The following is a 20,075-nucleotide window of genomic DNA, read 5'->3' as shown; positions in this document are numbered from 1 at the left end:
CGGGCTGCTCATCTGGCTGGTTCTCACGTGAGGAACCTCAGGGTGGGTGTAGGCGTCGCCCAAGTTTCTTTCCCGGGGTCCCCGGTCCCGAGGTGCAGCCGGTGTCTGTCTTGGTTTCCCCCGGCCACAGCCTTTCTCCTGCCCTTGCCACGTTGCACTTGTTGCTCCAGGAAGTGGAAGCAGCTTTTAAGCGGGGCGCCCTGCAGTGCACCCGGGGCTCCTGTGGCACCCCGTTCTGCTGGCTGGCGGGGGTGTCTGGCCCGGCGCTGGATGGCCAGGGGTCCTCCGCCTCCTTTGTTGGCACCGGGGAGTGTTTTTCCGCCGCCTCTGCTCGTGTCAACTCAAGACGTGGCCCGGCCCCCGGTCACAGGGACGCGTCACGCAGGGGCCTGTGACGAGGTGGCCTGCGTTGAGGTCCTGGCTCTGCTTTGTTTCTTACGCTTGACTCTTGTTTTTTTCTTTTCTTTTCAGGGGAGGTCTGTTTCTTTAACGACTTTTTACCGAACAGCAAGAAATATCATGAACATGTGCTTCAGCAAGGAGCCCGCACCAGCTGAAATCGAGGTGCGTGAGCTGGGCGGTCCCGGCCCCCTGCTCCGCTTGGAGCCAGGGATGGAGCCCCGGGCCTCCTGGGGGTGGGTGGGTGGAGGGGTCGTGAGCGCTCAGCCCATCGTCTGGGCGCTGGGGGCGGCCAGAAGTTTCAACTCGTGTGGATCCCAACTTGTGCAGGGTTAGCAAAGGTGTAATGGAGACAGCGAGCCTCCCGGGCTTCGCCCTGACTCCCCTGGAGCCGGGGCTGCGACCCAGGGAGAGCCCCAGGCGGGCCCCGCCCAGCTGGCTGCCTCTCAGCCCTTCTCACCCTGTCCTCTGGGTGCCTGTTTTGCAAGAGAATGTTTGGAATCCCCTGAAACCACAGTTGTGCCCTTTGCTCTCTCCTGTTTTTCATTTAATGGGGTTGGCAGGTTGCCATTTCTGTGCTTCTGAGTTGCGTGAGGTTGGAGAGGTGCAAGCGCGTCCTGCGCCCAGGCCAGCGAGCGGGAGTTCGGTGTGAGGGGTGGCCGGGGGCGCCCGGATGCTGACGTAGGTGGGCCTGTGCAGGGAGAGGCCCGGCTTCTCTCGCTGGTTCAGGGCGGCTGCTGGTGGAGCATGCGGTGATGCGGACTGCAGCCTGGCTTTTGGTGAACAGCTGGTCTCAGAGCACGTCTTTTTCTTCGAAGATATATGCTTCTTCCTCTTGGTAAAACCGTGCTGACCACCAGGGCGCCCGAGCCCTGATTGGATCGGGTTTCCCGGGAGTGGGCCTTTCAGGACAGTCTGGGTCACCAGGACGCCTGGTCCCTTGCATCTGTGGTGCGTGGGACCCCGCCTCTGATGGTAGCCGTCAGAAGCCCAGGAGGTCCCGCCCTGGTGCTCAGTCCTGGTTTCCCAGGTTGGTGAATTCCGTGTTCAATTTTGGCATCACCGTCATTCCTTTTAGGCCCCGGGTCTGCACCCTGGGCGGTATCTGTGAACACCACACAGTGGCCTGACCTTTGGTCCTGCCAAAGCCGTGTTCCATCTACCGCGATGCCAGCGGGGCCCTGATTCTGGGACACATGGCCGTCTTGGTTGCTTCCCGAGTGCCTGTGCCATTTGTGGGAGAAACGTCAGAGGAAAGGAACGCGACTCTGGGGCTGAACATCAGAGCTGGAGAAAGAGGCCTTTGCTTTACAAGCACAGGTCCTTGTCGGGAGTCCCTGAAGGTTACGGTTGTCACTGTCCGTCGCTTCCTACTCAGGAATTAATTCTCTCTGGAAGCCCAGGTTTTGCTTTAATAGTTGTATAATATCTAAACACAAAGGGAAGATTTGCTAAACTCCACACTTTGTCTGGCTGACTTCTAGATCCTGCAGAGAGGCTGGGCCCTCTCCTTGTCCGGTGTCACCAGCCCGAGTGGCCCCCCCGTAGCGGATGGCCCCCTTCCTCCCCCACCTCTTTATTCACCCAGCAGAGGTTGGTGTGAGTCTAGGCAGGACTGGCCCGAACCCGTCTGCTGCTCCGTCATCCCCTGCCTGCTGGGACGTCTGTTTGGGGAACCCGGGCATTTAATGCTGTCGACCTCCTCCTTGATGGGGGGCATCTGGCCGCCCCCAGGCTGGTCTCGTTGCAAGAGCCGCATGGCGGCGTGGTGGCTGACACCGGGGGCTCGTGGGTGAGGCTTCCTCCTTTAAGTGGCGTTCCAGGAAGCAGGGGCGGGTAATGCTGTGCTTCTGGAATGATGACTGAAGACACAGTGAGGGGGGAAACTGAACCCCTCTCACCTGTTAGCAAAGCGCATCCCGATCCCCTCTTGCCCTGCAGTCGTTTAGGTCATGCCCACCCCTCCCCCATCTGTTTCGCTGGCTTGGGTCACAGCCTGGGGGTCCGACCCTCACTTGCAGCCCGAGTCTGCTGAGACGCCTGCCTGGGGCTGTGGTGATTACACCTCCAGACGGTGGCCAGACGTCTTCAGCCCCTTTGCTGTTACCGCTTTCTCCCTCCCTTTCGTATAAATTTTTTTTTTTTTTTTTTTTTTTCGGTACACAGGCCTCTCGCTGCTGTGGCCTCTCCCGTTGCGGAGCACAGGCTCCGGACACACATGCTCAGTGGCCATGGCTCACGGGCCCAGCCGCTCCGCGGCATGTGGGATCTTCCCGGACCGGGGCACGAACCCGTGTCCCCTGCATTGGCAGGCGGACTCTCAACCACTGCGCCACCAGGGAAGCCCCTCGTATAAATGATTTTTAATTGTGGTAAAATATGTGCAACATTTACCATTTTAGCCATTTTTAAGTGCAGTTCAGTGGCACTGCAGTCCATTCACGTTGTTGTGTGACCATCACCACCATCCATTTCCAGAACTTTTCCATCTTCCCAAACTGAAAGTCGGTTCCTGTTAAACACGGAGCCCCCGTCCTCCCTCCCCGCAGCCCGTGACACCGCCGCTCTTCTCTCTCTCCGACTTTGACTGTCTCGAGTACCTCACGGGAGTGGAATCACGGTCTTTGTCCTTCTGAGACTGGCTGATTCTACTTCGCGTGAAGTCCTCAAGGTTCCTCTGTGTTGTCGCGTGTGTCAGAGTTGCCCTCCTTTTTGAGGCTGAGTCGTATTCTGTGGACGTTGTACCTTGTGTTTATCCAGTCGTCCACTACGGACGTGGCTGCCGTGACCGTGGGCGTGCGGTTGTCTGTCTGCAGCCCTGTCCCCCTGCTCCCTAGTGGCCATCGCTCTAGGTGAAGATGGTCCCTTCGTCTCGCGTCATTGAGTTGAGCTGGGCCCCGCGGCCACGGGCAGCAAGGTGGTGCTGACGGCCCTCCCTCTCCCCGCAGCAAGAGTACTGGAGGCTCGTGGAGGAGAAGGACTGCCACGTGGCCGTGCACTGCGGCAAAGTGGACACCAACACCCACGGCAGCGGCTTCCCAGTGGGAAAATCAGAACCGTTTTCAAGGTAACGTCGGACGCTCCTGCCCGTGTCCTGGGGACTGGACGGTGCCCCTCCACGCCCGTCCGTGACGCCCCTGTGCTTTCCTCTGCAGACATGGATGGAACCTCACCGTCCTCCCCAATAACACAGGCTCCATCCTGCGTCACCTTGGTGCTGTGCCTGGTAAGCCTGCCTCGGGTGGCTGTGGACCCAGCTCGCCCCGTCGAAAGCTGGAGGGGAGGGGACTGCGGCACACGGCGCGTAGAGAGAACTGGAATTGTTAGAGAAGAGAGAGGGGTCAGCATCATGGCTGAAGTCAGTAAAAATGCAGAAAGGTAAACCAAATCGCAGGTCTAGCAGCTGGGCAGATGAGTAATGGCCAGCTTTCCACCTTGGCCAATTTCAGAGCTAACGTTCCGCCTCCATAGGGCTACCGCCCCACAGCCGGGAGGGAAACCAGTTGTCCTGGGTGTTGCGGGAAGAAGGGGCCCCTGGAGGAGGTGACCCCATGCTGGGGGGGAGGGGTTACCCCCGAACAAAGGGGCCCCGCTTCCTGGCTGGTGGCCAGTCGCAACAGTCGTGGTCGTGTTCCTTGAGCATCTTGCCTCCTGCCTTAAGTCACTAGTTAAGATGTTCTTCCGCTACTGTTTTGTGTCGTGATCTTGGTTTCTGTGTAAGAAGCAGGAAAGAGCAAGTCCCTTCGTCTCACTGGGTTTTGGCTGGTTTTGAATCCTATTTCTTCCTTTCTCTTGTTTGGGGAGAAGATGCAGTTCCTCTTGCTGTCACCCTGAGACACTGGTCTTCATCCTGCCCTGTCCCCTTTGTTCTAGGAGTGACAATTCCCTGGCTAAATATTGGCATGGTCTTTTCTACCTCATGCTGGTCTCGAGACCAAAACCACCTTCCCTACATTGACTACTTACACACTGGTGCTGACTGCATTTGGTGAGTACCCTGGCCCCGGCCTCCTGATGCCACCTCGCGCCCACCGATGGCTGACAGCCTTGGAGGACTGACTTGGCGAGTTTGTCCCGGGTTCCCTGTCATGTCAGCCTGGGGAGCTGTGTTGGAAGTCGAGCTGGTGGAGAATATTTTAATTGGCTCAGGTGATGCTCATCGCCTGCTAATAGGGGGGTTTCCTTCTGTGAGGTTTTCCCCTGGTGGTGGTTGATTTCCAGGCGTTCGTTTCATAGCAGGGTCAGAAACAGAGTACAGCAGAAAGCTGCCTGGGAGCAGTGCTCAGTCCACCGACTGCAGAGGGAGAGCAGGTCTTACTGGAAGTGGAGTCCTGCCGTGGGAGATGCACGGGTTTGTCTGTTTCCCAGGAAGCCTTGTGCCCGCTTCCCAGGCGTGATCCTTAACTGTCAGGCTCACCAGCCCTGACCTGAGATGGCTCTGCAGCTCCTTTGTTTACGATGGCAGATGGGAAATCACTGCAAATAATCAGATGTCTTGTCGTCTCACGGGCTACCGGCACCGCATCCATCCCACACTGTGTTTATTGTCCTAATGGGATGATTAGCATCATTTATTAAAACAAACAAAGTCTTAGAACTAATGTTCTCCCTCCAAGGAGCCAGTGTCGGCAGCAGTCTGGCCATCACGACTCGCCCTGCCTTCCGGCTGCATCAGGGCGAGTGGCGGTCGGTTTAGAGGTGGGCAGGCCCTGTGGTTGATCTTATGCGGTGGGGCTGGGGTCTCGGGCAGAGCTGAGGGTGGACAGCCAGACGGTCCCGCGCAGGGCGGCCGGCTGCATGGACGCTGTGGGTGTGCGTGCCCTCCTCCAGGAGCCACTGAGCCCTCAGCGCCGTTCCCCACGGAGACGCGGCCGGGCAGCACCGGCCGGGCTGGGTTGAGAGCCACAGGGTCCCCCGCAGGCCTGTGACGGGCCCCACCAGACCCTGGTTCCTCATCGGAAAGTGGAGTGACGTGGCCCACGCCCCCACAGGGTGATGGGGTGAAAGTTCGTGGCCCCGGTGGTCGTTGTTCTGCCTGGCCATTGAGTGAGAGGCAGGGAAACCCTAGGTTCTGTGGGCTGTGTGAAGACTAATCCCTGGAACCTCGCTGATGGGGAGTAGAGAGGCAGCCGGATAGGATCAGAGAACTTCATGGTGTGTGGTTTTTCTTAAAACATGTGATTGAGGTTAGAAACCCTGGATTTGAATCACAAATCCGTAACAGAATATGTTGGCATTGAAGTAACAAGCACTTAAAGGAAAAGAGCCCTCGATGTGGTGAGTGCATCCTCTCAGCAGCGGAAGTCAGGACTTGATCCCTCACCTCCAGGGATGCGTCACAGGTGCCCTCCCCACCAGGCCTGGGCAGCCTGAAGACCTGTCACACGGCTCCGGGGGCGTTAGATGTCCCACTGAAGCCTGTGGACGGCGGGGTTGGGAGGTCCCAGAGGAGGGGGCCTTGAGGAGGCTGCACGTGCCTGCCTTGTGTGCTGACCACCTGCACCAGTATCTCAGGAGCTGTAGGTGGCAGGTGTGTCCCTGCTGGGTCCTCCTGAGACACAAGTGGCGGTTCCCATTCTGATCCCTGGGATCACACTGAGGGTCCAGGTTCTTCTGGTTGAGTTCAGGCCGTGTTTTCTCCCACCATCTTCCCGGGCTCCTTGGCTCCAGCCAGCGGGGTCCGTGTTGTCTGAGCCCCGGCCCCTGTGTGGCCGCTCCCTTCACCTGACGCAGGCCCTTGTGGCGTTGGCCGTGCTGCGTGTCTCTTGTGTATTCCACACCGAATCCTAGTCCTGCAGCGTCCTCTGTCTGCTACAGAAAAGCGTCAGGTGCCAGCCCAGCGACGAGTCACAGCTTGGGAGGCTCACGAGAGGCTTGTGAGTGCAGATGTGTCTGGATCTGATTTATAGCGGCTCTGAAACATCTGCTTTTGGTTTGAAGGCTTTTTGGCTCACGCATAGGTCAGATCTGCATAGAAAAGAGGAGCGTGTTTGTCTGCTAGAGTGGCCGCAGAGCTGCCCTGGGAGGAGAGACCCTGGGGACGCTTACGAGTGGGCCCACCTCCCCTCCTGCGCCCAGGGCCAGTTTCCAGGCTGCTGTTTGCTCATCTCCGAGGGAGCGTGGAGGATGGGCTCCCGGGCAGAGGGTCCTTGTCAACTCCTTCTGCCCTGATTCCAAACCACCCAGGTATTGCATTCCTGCTGAGGAGGAGAACAAGCTCGAGGACGTGGTGCACACCCTGCTGCAAGCCAACGGCACCCCCGGCCTGCAGATGCTCGAGAGCAACGTCATGGTACGGGGGCCACGACGGTGGTGGAGACTGGGGTTGTGTCAGGTGGCGTGGCCGACACAGTTGTTTTTTTTTTTTTTTTTTTTTTTTTTGCTGTACGCGGGCCTCTCACTGCTGTGGCCTCTCCCGCTGCGGAGCACAGGCTCCGGACACACAGGCTCCGCGGCCATGGCTCGCGGGCCCAGCCGCTCCGCGGCATGTGGGATCCTCCGGGATCGGGGCACGAACCCGTGTCCCCTGCATCGGCAGGCGGACTCTCAACCACTGCGCCACCAGGGAAGCCCGACACAGTTGTTTTAACTCACCCTCTTTGTCAACCTGCCCCTCAAAGGTAAAGAGGACAATGAAAGTTAAATCCTCCAGGGATCCAGCATAAGCAAAACGTCCTCTCTTATGAAAACCAAACTAAAGTGCATTCCTCTGATTGATGGCCCAGGACACGGGGCTCATGTTCGTGGGGACTTCTGACTCTATTCCGGGCCTGGTGGTTTTTTTTTTTTTTTGTAAATGGCGACTGGGCTGGGCTGGGCTGGGCAGCTAGACGACTGGGCCACCTGGGCCTCTGGTCAGGATCACTCAGGGATGAGCGCAGCGGCTGCTGACCCTATTTTCAGACAGTCATGAGCCTGCTGAGCTGCCGGGAGCCTCTTTAGCCTAGAATTATGTTCTGACGACCTGAGCTCACGGCTTTTCTGGCCTCCGCTGACCCTGCCTGGGTCTCCTTTCGCTCCGGGCCCACCTCACTCTGGGTTTGGCTTGGAGAAGGTAAGCAGCAGCCCGTCCGGGGTGGGGGGTGGCCCGCAGCCCCCGTGCTGTGCACACGGATCCTGGTCCAACCCGGTCAGTGCCTGTGGGGACACAGCGGCCACGCCTTTGCCTGAATCGTCACTCTTGGGCCTATATCAGTTTAGAACTTCCTCCTCCTTTGTTTAGGAGTTACGTCTCTTTATTTTCTAAAGGAGAAACAAAACGTCTTTCATACAAAACGTAATCTGTGTCTGAAGCAGGCTTAAGCCCCGATGCCCTGTCTGGAGGGCAGGTGTGCTGGCAGGCTGTCGTGCAAAGAGCTCCGGAAGGTGGGAGGGAGGCACCCAGGAGGGCGGCCCTTTGTGGGCGTGCGGCTCAGCCCTCGTCTCCACAGATCTCCCCGGAGGTGCTGTGCCGGGAGGGGATCAAGGTGCACAGGACGGTGCAGCAGAGCGGCCAGTTCGTCGTCTGCTTCCCGGGATCCTTTGTGTCCAAAGTGTGTTGCGGCTACAGCGTCTCTGAGACCGTGCACTTCGCCACCACCCAGTGGACGAGTATGGGCTTCGAGACGGCCAAGGTAGGCAGGCGGCCCTTGGCACGCGTCCCTGTGCGTGTGTCTGTGTGTAGATAATGTTTAATTTCAAAGTGAGTCTTGGAAACCTGAGTTGGCTGAGAGTTTTTTTTAGGGAGGGAGAGCTGTTAGAGGTTGACTGTATCGTGACAGTCGTCGAGCTCTGTTACTGACCCACGGCGGTACTGGGCGGTCAGTACTGAAGGTGTTTAAGGCAAACACTGTTCTTGACTGGCGGAGCCACAAGTACCTGGTGTCTGGTGTCCTTCTCCAGGGAGACACGATTGTCGTACAGTTTTCAATTGCTTTGAATCCAGATGGAATTCAACATTTGAAAATTCAGATAGCGACCCCTCCCCAGTAAAGAAAACCCTTGACAGCTGCCTAGCATTGAAAATTCTGCCCTAAAGGGACATGACTGCCCCTTGCAGGAGATGAAGCGTCGCCACATAGCTAAGCCATTCTCCATGGAGAAGTTACTCTACCAGATCGCACAAGCGGAAGCGAAAAAGGAAAACGGTCCCACTCTCAGTACCATCTCAGCCCTTCTGGACGAGCTCAGGTAACACAGGAACCCCGGGGCCCAGGCCGGGCGGGATGGGGGTGCGGCCCGTCCTCTGTGGGAAACCGCCGGCCACCAGCTCGGAGCTGCAGGGCCCGCCTGGGGCTTGGCCAGCGGGCGAAGACTTCGGGGTGCCGATGCTGCAGGAGGCGCACCCTCTTTGTGGAAATGGACAGGAGGTGGCTCCTGAACCCCTGGCCTCACGGGTCCTTGGTGCCCCTCGCCATCGAGGAAGGGCCCTGGGAAGGAGCAGACGGGGCAGGAATTGAAGTGACCGTTTGCCTGGCTTCCCATGTGACCTGCAGAGGCTCAGCGGAGCTGGTGGAGAGCACACGATCTTCACGCGCTTGTTGACCCTCTGATTCCGACGTCGGCAGATAGTTTGTCACATCTGTCCTTGGCCCGGGCGCACCCTGGCTGGCACTGGGCGCTTTGCCCCAGGTGCAGGCAGGGCCCGGCCATCCGAGAGCCCTGAGGGGGTGGTCTGACCTTTCGACTTTGGACGCAGGCCCCAGGTGGGGAAGCTGGGCCCCGAGGTCCCGCAGCCCAGCCGCTCGGCACCCTGAGCCTCGTGTGTCTGGACAGGGACACGGAGTTGCGGCAGCGGCGGCAGCTGTTCGAGGCCGGCCTCCACTCCTCCGCCCGCTACGGCAGCCACGAGGGCAGCAGTGCCGCACCCGACGGGAAGAAAAAGCCTCGGAAGTGGCTGCAGCTGGAGACCTCGGAGAGGAGGTGTCAGATCTGTCAGCACCTGTGCTACCTGTCCATGGTGAGCCCATGCCTCCCTCGGGGCCGCTGCTCCATCTCCCTGACCCCCAGCTCTGCCTTTCTCTGCCCCCTGCCCATCCTCCCTCAAGCAGCTGCCCTGTGGAGACGTGTGCCCGCCCCCGCCCCCATCTCTTTCCTTGTCTCTTTTAGCTTCTCTTCAGCCCTGTGACTCATCTTGCTGCCCCGTGGACTCTGAAATCTGTCTGGTTAAAGTAGCACCTCCTGTCTCCAGCCTCCCTCTGTCTGGTCCTGGCTGGAAGGCAGCCTCCTGAGCTGCCGCAGTCCAGCCCGTCTGCCTTCCTTCTTGGTCGCTCCTGCAGCCTCCTTGAGGGGCTGATCCAGCCCAGCCTGGGGCTATGTTACATGCTTAGCGTCCCTATGCCGACCCCATCCCAGGCCAGAGGCGACCCCATCCAGAAGCCTTGCTGGACGGCCAGCTGGACGGTGCAGACCCGCCTCTCGCCTCCCGTGGGCAGCTGCCCTGACACAGGTCTCTGTAGACGCAGGAAAGCCCCCCGCTGCTGTGGCCTCAGCCGGTGCCATTGCCCTCTCCCCGCCTGTGCAGAATCCCCCTCCCGAGAGAGAAGCCTAGGTAGTAAGTGCCCGCCCCACGCCCAGCGCGATGTCCCACTCGTGCATCCCCAGCAGCCCCACGTGGCCACCGAGGTGCAGGGTGGCAGGCGCGTCCCAGGTCTGACTCTTGGCCTCCTAGCCACGTGCCGCGGCTGTGATGCCATCTCACTCCCTCGCCAGGCGTCCCCGGCACCCCTCTGGCCGCCCTGCAAAGAGGGGACTACGTGGCCACTCCCGCTGAGCCAGATGCCCTTTGTCACACGTGAGACGTCAGAGCACTAAGAAATAATGGGAGGAATACTGTAATCGTTGGCTAGGGCTGCCGTATCAGAGCACCACCAACTGCTGCCTTGAGCAACAGAAGTCCCTTTTTTCATAGTTCTAGAAGCTGGAAGTCCAAGATCAATGTGTCACCAGGGTTGGCTCCCTCGGAGGCTTCTCCTTGGATCGTAGACGGTCACTTTGCCCTGTGGACTCACAGGGCCTTTCCTCTGTGTGCTTTTGTGTGTTAATCTCTTGTTGTTAAAAGGATGTAAGTCATATTGGACTAGAACCCACCCTTATGACCTCAGTTTCCCTGATTATGTCTTTGAAGGCTCTCTCTCCAAATAAGTCACCTCCGGAGTTACTGAGGGTTAGGGCTTCAATGTCTGAATTTGGGGAGGGGGGTAATAATTCAGTCCATAACAACCACACATCCCACTTCACATATTTTCTTCTATCTAGCTTTCTTTTCCCAGAGGCTTTTTAAAGGATACCATCAAGAACCGTGCTGTCTTTAAAACAAACAAGTCATAAGAATTTCCACAGATCTTAAAAATGTTTTGTGAACATCGCTCATAAAAGCCACATAGTTCTGTGTCCGTTCCTCTTGCATTAGAATGGAGTTATTCTCGTGGGAAACAATCATCATGTATTTCCCATGAGCCTGGGTGACTCTGTTGTGACCTCATGTGGCCCTGGTCCTTTCCTGTGGGCTCATTTTTAGGCTCTCCCTCTGAAAGCTGTACCTTGAGAGTTGTCACCAGGATTTCTTAGCCAGAATGTTATTTTAAAAAGTACATATCCTGAATACATAGGTAAAAACTGAGGTTTTATTTATATATGCTTTTCATTTGCTTAGGTACTAAGGGGTTTATATGTTTTTGTTCACTGTTTCGTATTTATGTCTGTTCCTGTCCTCAGCCCCGGGTGATGTGTTTGTGCCAATAAGTGTCATTTCCTTATTCCTACAGCTTATTTTTTTTATTTTTTTATAAATTTATTTACTTTTATTTATTTATTTATTTTTGGCTGCATTGGGTCTCTGCTGCTGTGCTCCGGCTTTCTCTAGTTGCGGTGAGCGGGGACTACTCTTCTTCGTTGCGGTGCGCAGGCTTCTGTTGTTGCGGAGCACAGGCTTTAGGCGTGTGGGCTTCAGTAGTTGTGGTGCACGGGCTTAGTTGCTCCGCGGCACGTGGGATCTTCCCGGACCAGGGCTTGAACCCGTGTCCCCTGCACCGGCAGGCAGATTCCCAACCACTGTGCCACCAGGGAAGTCCCCAGCTTGTTTTCTTGTCTTTGCTTAGCAACAATGAAGATAAGAAACCTAGGTCTTCCCATTGAATCCTTATGAAAAACCTGTGATGCTCTTGCATCTGGTGTGTCAAGGCAGCATTTTCGCATTGTTTACACTGAGTGAGACCAGGACAGGGAGTCAGGGTTGGGGTGAGGGATGCCCCCCCCCACACACACAGCTCTGAGCATCTGTGGGGCCTCAGCCCATCCCTGGTGCCACCGCATCCTCAGGGCACTGGAGGTTCAGGCTCGCATGGCAAGGATCAGGAACCGTGCTGGCTGGAGTGTGGACAGAGGTGCCGCCTCCCGAGGTGGTGTAAACCAGCTGGACCAACCGAGCCGCCCAAGAGCAGGGGAAACACACGTTGTTGCCGAAGTGTCCAGGATGTGGCCATTCTGGCACCTTTTGTACCAGTGTAGTTTTTGAACCAGAAGTCTCAGCAGTCCTCAGAACCCTCAGCCCTTGGCCACCAGCCCGCCGCGCTCAGACCCCCTGGCGGGAAAGTGCACAGGAGGCAAGAGGGCCCTCGAAGCCTTTGGGTGCAGCTCACAGATGGTCACTTACTTGTTTCCTGGTGGACGATCCCGGTCCCAGTGACTTGTCGGTGTTCTCGTCAGTATCCTGTGTCTCTGGGTCACAGATGCCCCTGGCCTGGGTGGTGGCCTCCCACACTCTGCTCCTGGGACACCCCCCTGTCCCCCACCCCCGAGTCCCCTCAGCCCTGGGTGCCTCTCATCCCGCAGGTCGTGCAGGAGAACGAGAATGTGGTCTTCTGTCTGGAGTGTGCCCTGCGCCACGTGGAGAAGCAGAAGTCCTGCCGTGGCCTGAAGCTCATGTACCGCTACGACGAGGTCAGTGCCTCGCAGGGTGGCAACGGCCCCCTGCCCACGTGGTCCGTGTCACAGCTCTCATTGTGACCGCGTGCAGCCGGCCTGGTTCCAGGCACCTTCTGGCTGGACGGTGCCTGACATGCTGGGAAGGTAGCTCCTCACGCCAGGATGGGGGAGTGGGCAGGTCCGGCTTGAGTTCCACTGGCCTGGAGAAACCAGGAGTGGAGGCTGCAGGGATTTTTGTCCTTATTCGCGCTTTGTTGTGCCCCAGCGAGCGCGTCTGCAGCGCGCTCAGCTCTGCTTTCCCTCCTGGCCTCGGTGCCTTGGTTCATAAGGAGTTCGGTTTCGGGGCGTGGCTGCCCCATTGTCTGGAGGGGACTGTGCCATCACCTCCAGTCGGGGCCCAGATCCTGAGGGGACAGCGCGGGACAGACTGAGACCGAAGTTGGCAGGGCCAAGCCAGGGCTCCCCTTTGCTCCAGGCCGAGGGCCGCTTCAGGGGCCTCGCGGCTGCGTCCATCTGGTCTCCGTGTCCTCAGAGCAGCCGGACCCTGGGGCCCTGGGACTCGGCCTGAGAAGCCTTCCTGGCCCCGGCCCCGCGGGGTCTCTGGGACACGTGCCAACCGCCGTGCCCGCCTGCCCGAGTCGTGGGGGCGTCCCTCCCCCACAGCTGCCAGCGGTTCTGCTGTGGGTCCGCGCGTGGTGAACTTCAGAGCCTGCGGCCACTTGCTGAGCTGCGGGGAGCACCCGAGGGGGCGGCCCTGGGAGCACCCGCACCCTTGTCCGCACCCCAGGGCCTCGGCAGACACGGAGCCTTTCACTGTTTGCTCCTGAAGGCTTCAACTTCTGAATAAATCCCAGTTCCACCCTCTGTGAAAACCGCAGCCATCCCCAGAGGCAGGTCCGTGTGAGGTGCTTTCTGTGTTGGCTGGTCTCCACTGCCCGTTAGGTGCCCCTGGGCGCTTCTTCAGCCGTCACGGAGCACCCAGGGCTCCGCTTCCAGAGCAGCCTGTCTCGTCTCGTCACGTGTGTTTTACGTGCTTCCAGGCTGCTCTGCGATTGCGTTTCCAGGTACAAGCTCGCAGCTCCGGAGACACGTGGCCCTTTTTGGGGGGGTCACCTTGGGAGACTGCTCTGGGGACCCCGTTGCCCCTCCTGGCCCGCCCTCTTCCAGAGAAGCGTCCTCCTCCCTGTGGTGTCCAGCTGGGAGCCCCTCTCTGAGGGTGGAACCTGCTGGCTCCCCCATCCCCACTGCCCTGGAAACCTGGGGCGGCCAGTCCCACATAAGGCGGCCTCATCTGGGCATCACACATGGCAGCCCTGGGCAGGGCCGGGCCGGGTGCCCTGGGAGGCGATGGGGGCACCCGTGGGGTCTCAGGCTGCGGTCAGACTTGATCAGAAGCCTTTGGCTAAATTGTAAGATTGGAAAGCTGAAAACAGATCTCTTTGCGTCTTCTTTGTTTTTAAAGAGCATGTTCAGCGAAGGCAATAACCACTTTCCCCTCCCTGCTTCTTCACTTGAACAGCAAATGTCAGAACACGGTTAAAAATAAACCCTCGTGTCTGAGTCAGAGCATCTCTGGCAACTCGCAGGGTACAGCCGGCGGCGCTGGGGCTTCTCGAGATGATTCTGAAGCTCGACAAAACGTGGGTTAGTTTCCACCTCCAGCCCATCTTGGAGCTAGGTGTCTTGATGTGACCAAAATCCTGGAAAAGAATCACATATGTAGTAGGGTCTGTCGGTCTGAAGCTTAATCATTGGTTCTCACGCATAGGGAAGAGAAAAGGTTTTGTTAAACCTCCTACTTTGCCAGTGGCCTGTTTTAGTAAATGAAAATCACAAGTCAGTTCCCTGTTGAGTTGAACTGTATTTTTTTTTTTTTTAACTGGGGAATTTCCAGCTCTGGGTTGGATCTCAGAAATGGCTTTTGAGAGCACAGCTCTGGTCTGACCCCCGGTGCCCAGCAGTCAGACCCCCTCTGTCCAGCCGTTCGGTCCCACAGGTGCGGGCGGGTGGCTGCCTCCTTGGACCCCCCCCTGCTGCCCAGGTGGCTTTAGCTGCAGGTAACTGGGCTTTAATGAAGCTCATCTGTTTGTTCTTCATTAGCATGTGTATCGGAAGTGCTTTAAGTGGCCCAAGGATGTCTGCAGTGCCTGGGAGCAGGCCTGGGCCCGGACTAGGCTGACCCTCAGGCTTGAGTGAAGGAGTGGCGTCCTGTCCCCGTGTCCTCCTGGTCCGTCTGTCCCTGGCTCCAGCAGGTGTTCTGCAGTGTACGTCAGAACATGGGCCATTTTAATACTCCTCCCCGTGGTTTCTTTTAAAACTGGATTGTTTCGAGTTGTGTTAAAGTTACGCATGTATTTTTGACGCCAACAGATAGATGGTTCTCTTGTTGCGTTCTCTCCCCTTCGCGGCGGAGGGAATGAGGAACGTTTATAGACACGTGTTTGTATTCATCTGCAAGCGCAGGTTTAGGCTCCAGAGTAGCCAGGGAGCGCACCAGGCAGCCCCCAGGCATGTGTCACCGTGCAGGGAGCCAGGTGAGAGGCACGGGGCCCTCAGGCCTCCCCTTCCTGCTGGGGCCCCGGGCGGCCTCTCAGCCCCGAGGAGGTGCCCAGGGGGCGGCAGCAGGAAGCCTGCTGCTGTGTTGTCTCGGCGGCGAAGGACCTCGTGGACACGGGTGGAGGTACAGACGAGACGGGAAAGCAGCTCTAAGGAAACAGCCCCACACTTACTCTGGTTTTGGGGCTGCAGGTATTTCAGGGCTTTCAGCTCGTGAACGTTTGACTTTACAGCCACCAGGGGGCACTCCTGGGCTCCCTGGAGGGGGAAGCGGGGTTAGGAAGCTGCCCATCAGGAAGGGACTTGGCATACCGTTTCCTTGGCTTCCAGGTGAGAAAAGGCAGGTTTCTCCCCTAGGAGGAGTGTTTCGTTGAGGTGCCTGGCCAGGGGACCTCGGTCTCGGGAAGTTGTTGTCCTAACCAGCTCCCAGGCCGCCGCACCCAGGAACCTCGGGGCAGATTTCCAAGGCCACCCAGCCCTCCCCACCCCCCCTCTGTGCCGCTCTGACGTGGTTTGATGAAGGTGACTCCCTGGGGGGTCCTGGCGACACTCTTCCGTTGGCTAATCCTGTGTCTTCCTTTCAACCCGAAACAGGAACAAATTATCACCCTGGTCAATCAGATCTGTGGCAAGGTATCTGGTAAAAACGGCAGCATTGAGAACTGTCTCGGTAAACCCACACCAAAAAGAGGGCCCCGCAAGAGAGCGACGGTGGACGTGCCGCCCTCCCGGCTCACCGCTGCCTCCTCCTCATGAAGACGCCAGCACCGTGGGCCGGGGGATAGATACTTTTCTGTAATTATTATATTCTAGTTTGGAGTACTGGCTGTAGGATACAAGCTGTCTTTGCACTAGCTCTGAAGAAGATTTTCTTCTGGTTTTAGAGAACTAATTTTGTTTTAGCATTAAACTGTTGAACTTTTTTTGTACTTAGAATACCTAGATACTGCAGTCAGATTTTTGAAACTGCCGTATATTCACTGTTTTAAAACCCTTGAGGGGCTGTTATTAATTTGTATCGCCCCTTGTGGCTGACAAAAGCCTTTTTGTTTGATTTTTGTTTGTTTTTTTGTTTTGTTTTTTTGTAATTGTTGGGGGGAAAAAAGGCTTTTTAACCCAGTTTTGAAGAGGGTGAAGTTTGGAGAACAAATTTAAAACCATCAGTAATGTGAGCAGATTTTTTTTCTAGAGAGGAAAAGGGATAGGAGACACACACACACACACACACCCCTACACACCTTGAAAGAAATGGCTTTACTTTGGCTGTCTTTTCTTCTGTCATGTGCAGGATGAGTTTGTAATTGTTAAAACCGGAGAATCCCCATTTTGTTTCTTTGGGCGGTTATGGCAGCTGAAGGTGGACGTTGTTTCCTAACCATAGGCAAAATGAGGAGGTCGGAGTGACGAGGTTCTCTTTACCAGCACATCACTATGCATCTGTTTAAGGAAAAAAAGGAAAGAGAAGAAGAAGACTGCCTGCCTTGGAGGGGGTCGCGTGAGGGAAACCTGTGCCTGATTTCATTAGGAAATCCATTCTGTTATTTTTTGGTGCTGTTGGCGACTTTATCAAAAAACCCTTCAATAGCATCCTTAAGAAAAAAAAAAGGAAAAAAGTGATTGAAGCTCTCAAGTGCTTCTTTGTCACGGATGTGCAATCTTTCTAACATTCCGTCTTCATCTCACAGCTTGTTGTTTTACACCTTCACAGGTCAGCATTAATCTTTCTTTCTAAACTCGTTCTGTTGGCGATCACATCTAGAGCCACTAGGAGGTCTGCCGTTCTTTTTGAATGTGAAAATGTACCTGCGCTCATCTGGTCTATTTTTTTCTCTTCATGTTGTAACAAAAAGAAAAAAAAAATCCCGTCCCTTTTGTATATACGCCTGTAAATTGTTTTAAATACTTGAGCCTTTTTCTGGGTGGGGGAGGGGAGGGGGTGAGAAGACAAGATGAAGAAAAGCCTTACACTTCAGTTTCTTCATCGGTTGGATTGGATGCTTACAGGGTTTTTCTTGTAACATTTATAAGTGCTGCTTACATCACTGAACAACAACAAAAAAAATAATAATGGAGTAGCTGTTGCCCTTCTCCGGTTGTGTGTACAGTACGTGTGGAATAAAAAAGGGAAACTGTTTTCACAAGCTGTTCTTTGTTTCATAATTGGATTCACCGATCCCGCAGCTGCCCGTGTTGCACTGAGCTCGCCGGTGGGGCTGTCTTGTCAGGAGCGTCCTGTGACACTTTGTCGGTTGTCGTGGGCAGAAGACTGAACTGTGTTGGAATATTTAACAATGACACGAGCAGAGTCGTGTTTTCCAGTGTGCTTGTCCGGTTTTCATGGCCTTGCTGTGTTCTTGCCCTCTCTTGGACGGTGAACTTCTGCCTACGGCTTACGGTCTGACGTTTAATTTATTAGCGCTGCTCTGCAGCCCTCCCCCGGGAGGGAAGACTTCATGTTGTTTATTGCCAGTTTTTTGTTTACTTTTCAGGTTTGTACTACAAGGTTTAATAATAAAAACAAAGTTTTTTGGACACTTGTTTGTCTTGTGGAAGAGAGTGAATGAAATGAGATGTTTTCTGATAAACGGGCTGAGGGGGTCTGTCCCATTGGCCAGGGAGTGGAGTGAACACTAAAGATTTAATCTCACTTTCCCTCCACTGGCAGGTGCCTGGATGCCCTCTGAACAAAAACCAAACGGCTGCCGTTTGCCTGATTTTCTGCGGGGCCCCTGGAGACCAGCGGGCAGCGTGGCCACGAGGGTGCAGGGCCGCAGCCACCCCTCCTAGCGCCAGCCTGCCCCTCGTCCCTGGGCTGTGAGCGAGCCGGGAGAGGGGAAAACATGTCCCTGGGGGAGTGGGGTCCCGCCAGGAGCGGGATGACGTGTGGGCTTGGCTTCAGTTTCTCTCTCTTCCTCTGGGCCCGGGTGTGTGCTCTATTAAGGTAGGCTGTGCTTGTTGGACTTCATAATTTTTGTAACGATTAAATGAAAACCCAACCTTGGTTAGAGCTGAGAGGAAGCACAGTTTCCTGCCTGTAAAGGGCTTTGCCATTCAGTGCCAAGCCGGCGTGGACACCCAATTTCCTGGCCTAGCCTGCACTGTGAGGCCTGCAGAACATGTGTGTTTAGCAGCCCTTCTGTACAAACTGGCTGTGTTTGCGGTCCTCAAACTTTATTGTAGCTGTTGTTTCAGTCAGTTTCTCACACATTATTGGCAACTGTGTAAAAATCGAGAGCCTCTCTAAATACACCTGCCTTCACTGCGGGCCTCTGGGCACAGCTGTGTCATCCTCTGAAGGTGGCCAGAGCACGGACGCCCGGGTTTAGGAGTCACTGTCATCTGTGTGTAAGGTGGCAAGGGCGGTGTCCACCTCCACTCCCTCCTCGTCAGACTGGACCACGGGGGACTCACCCCCTTCGCTGGGGTCCCGGGCAGTCGGGTCGGTGCAGGGTGCAGGCGAGGAAGGCCGGGTGGCTCGGGAGGCATGTGGAACCTGAAGAGTAACTTCGTCCTGACCGGGGCTCACTTCAGGCCCTGCAAAATAAAGCAGAAGCGAGCCTGTCCTAGAAGTGCTGCCTCTGAGAACTGCCCCTGAAGAGGGTCATTTGAACTTGCATAGAGTATAAAGCGGGTGGGAGTTCTCTGTTCCCGTGACTTGCAGGCTGCAGAACCAGGCCCCATGGCAGTGCAGGAACTGCCCCCAGAAAATGCTGAGCTGGGTGACGCCAGAGGCAGCCCAGGGCCCGAGCTGACCCTTCTGCCACCTGTGACACATGGAAAGATTCCGAACCCTTTCCAGTATCCAATAAAGCACTGTGTTCAAGGCCAAACTGCGAACACTGCAGTTCTTTGAGGAGCGCTCCTGGTAGCCTTGATAATCTAGATTTACCTCTTTATAGCCTTTGAAGTAATTCAAAGAAATGGCGTTAGGGGAAAAACCCTTGTGGATCCTCTTAAAGGAATCAAAACCATACGCAGGTGATGGAGTCTCTTCCTGACCCTGGGAAGGGGGCCGGCCTTCTCGGCGGGACAAGGGCCTCCCTCCCCGGGACGGCACTGCTCACGCAGTTCCCGGGAAGGGGAGACGGACGGAGCTGCTTTGTGGAAACCTTAGAGACACACGTGGACAGGAAGCCCCGGGCCTCAATTGTGAGGACGGTAGCCCATGGAGTGGGGCCACCAGCCAAGGGGCAGGTGCTGCTGAAGGGCTGGCCTTTCCCTCTTTTGTACGTGGAAGAAACTTAAACACGTTCTCTGTAATGACGTCTACGAAGACCACCCACCCAGAAGGAATGGTCCGAAACTTGAAATAAGTTGAGTCCAGGTATAGGGCCGAAGCCTCAGTAAGAACATGGAATTTCGGGAAGGCATTAAATGGAGGTAACGTGCCCACAAGGTTGCAACTAATTTTTTTTTTTTTTTTGCGGTACGCGGGCCTCTCACTGTTTGTGGCCTCTCCCGTTGTGGAGCACAGGCTCTGGACGCGCAGGCTCAGCGGCCATGGCTCACGGGCCCAGCTGCTCTGCGGCATGTGGGATCTTCCCGGACCGGGGCACGAACCCATGTCCCCTGCATCGGCAGGCGGACTCTCAACCACTGCGCCACCAGGGAAGCCCTGCAACTAATTTTTAAAATACAATCCGAGTGCTGAACACAAACCTTGGCCTTGCCCACAGCAGAGATCAAATAAATACCTGCCGAATGGGGGAGGGGGAAGCCACACAGGAGAGCTCCCACCTCCCCCAAATTCTAGTGCTTAGCCACAGAAACCCCGCTCAAATTAACTTCCGAGCCAGAGGAGAAAGAACACACAATTTAAGAAAGCTCCCTGTTCACTGAAGGTGTCTGGGTAAAGCACTGAGCGTCGTTGAGAAATTCACGACCACGACAGCCAGTGTGTCATCTGTCCACTCCTGTGAGGCCAGACTGCGTGTGGGATGGGTTAGTGGGACGAGAAGATCTGTGCACGCCGTGTGCAACCGAACCGCCCTGTATCGGCTCTCCATGTGCAGGGAACTCGTGGAGCTAGGTGTGACTCAGTGTGCGCGGGCTTGTCACCCCTACCTGAGGCGGGGGATAGCACAGTGTTCCCCTCGCCACCGGAGTTCAGGAAGACGTCCAGGGCCTCCTGGTCAGAAATGTCCACCAGGTCCATTTGCTCCAGCAGGTCCACATTCACTTCCATGGATGACATGCTGCCCATGGGCTCTGGGGAG

The 20,075-nt window shown here is 56.3% G+C and overlaps 2 protein-coding genes across 3 annotated transcripts in view; one reads left to right on the top strand and one right to left on the bottom strand.

The window, feature by feature from the left end:
• Positions 1 to 17,000, top strand: part of JARID2 (jumonji and AT-rich interaction domain containing 2) — a 244,949-nt gene extending 227,949 nt beyond the window's left edge. For both annotated transcript variants that reach the window (XM_082639766.1, XM_082639765.1), the window contains exons 9-18: positions 472 to 564; positions 3,348 to 3,466; positions 3,555 to 3,625; positions 4,273 to 4,387; positions 6,586 to 6,691; positions 7,830 to 8,012; positions 8,438 to 8,568; positions 9,154 to 9,337; positions 12,211 to 12,318; positions 15,454 to 17,000. In XM_082639766.1, the coding sequence (XP_082495892.1) occupies positions 472 to 564; positions 3,348 to 3,466; positions 3,555 to 3,625; positions 4,273 to 4,387; positions 6,586 to 6,691; positions 7,830 to 8,012; positions 8,438 to 8,568; positions 9,154 to 9,337; positions 12,211 to 12,318; positions 15,454 to 15,615 (1,272 nt within the window). In that variant the 3' untranslated portion in view covers positions 15,616 to 17,000. The remainder of the gene's footprint in view (positions 1 to 471; positions 565 to 3,347; positions 3,467 to 3,554; positions 3,626 to 4,272; positions 4,388 to 6,585; positions 6,692 to 7,829; positions 8,013 to 8,437; positions 8,569 to 9,153; positions 9,338 to 12,210; positions 12,319 to 15,453) is intronic.
• A 150-nt stretch (positions 17,001 to 17,150) lies between these two features.
• DTNBP1 (dystrobrevin binding protein 1) overlaps positions 17,151 to 20,075 on the bottom strand; it is a 116,254-nt gene continuing 113,329 nt past the window's right edge. Inside the window, exons 9-10 of the mRNA XM_082639767.1 lie at positions 19,924 to 20,067; positions 17,151 to 18,393 (exon numbers count right to left, since the gene is read on the bottom strand). Of these exons, the coding sequence (XP_082495893.1) occupies positions 18,182 to 18,393; positions 19,924 to 20,067 (356 nt within the window). The 3' untranslated portion in view covers positions 17,151 to 18,181. The remainder of the gene's footprint in view (positions 18,394 to 19,923; positions 20,068 to 20,075) is intronic.

The sequence above is a fragment of the Mesoplodon mirus genome (assembly GCF_964341445.2).
Source record: "Mesoplodon mirus genome assembly, chromosome: 12".
Lineage (NCBI taxonomy): Eukaryota > Metazoa > Chordata > Mammalia > Artiodactyla > Ziphiidae > Mesoplodon > Mesoplodon mirus.
This window is presented reverse-complemented; position numbering and strand designations above follow the sequence as displayed.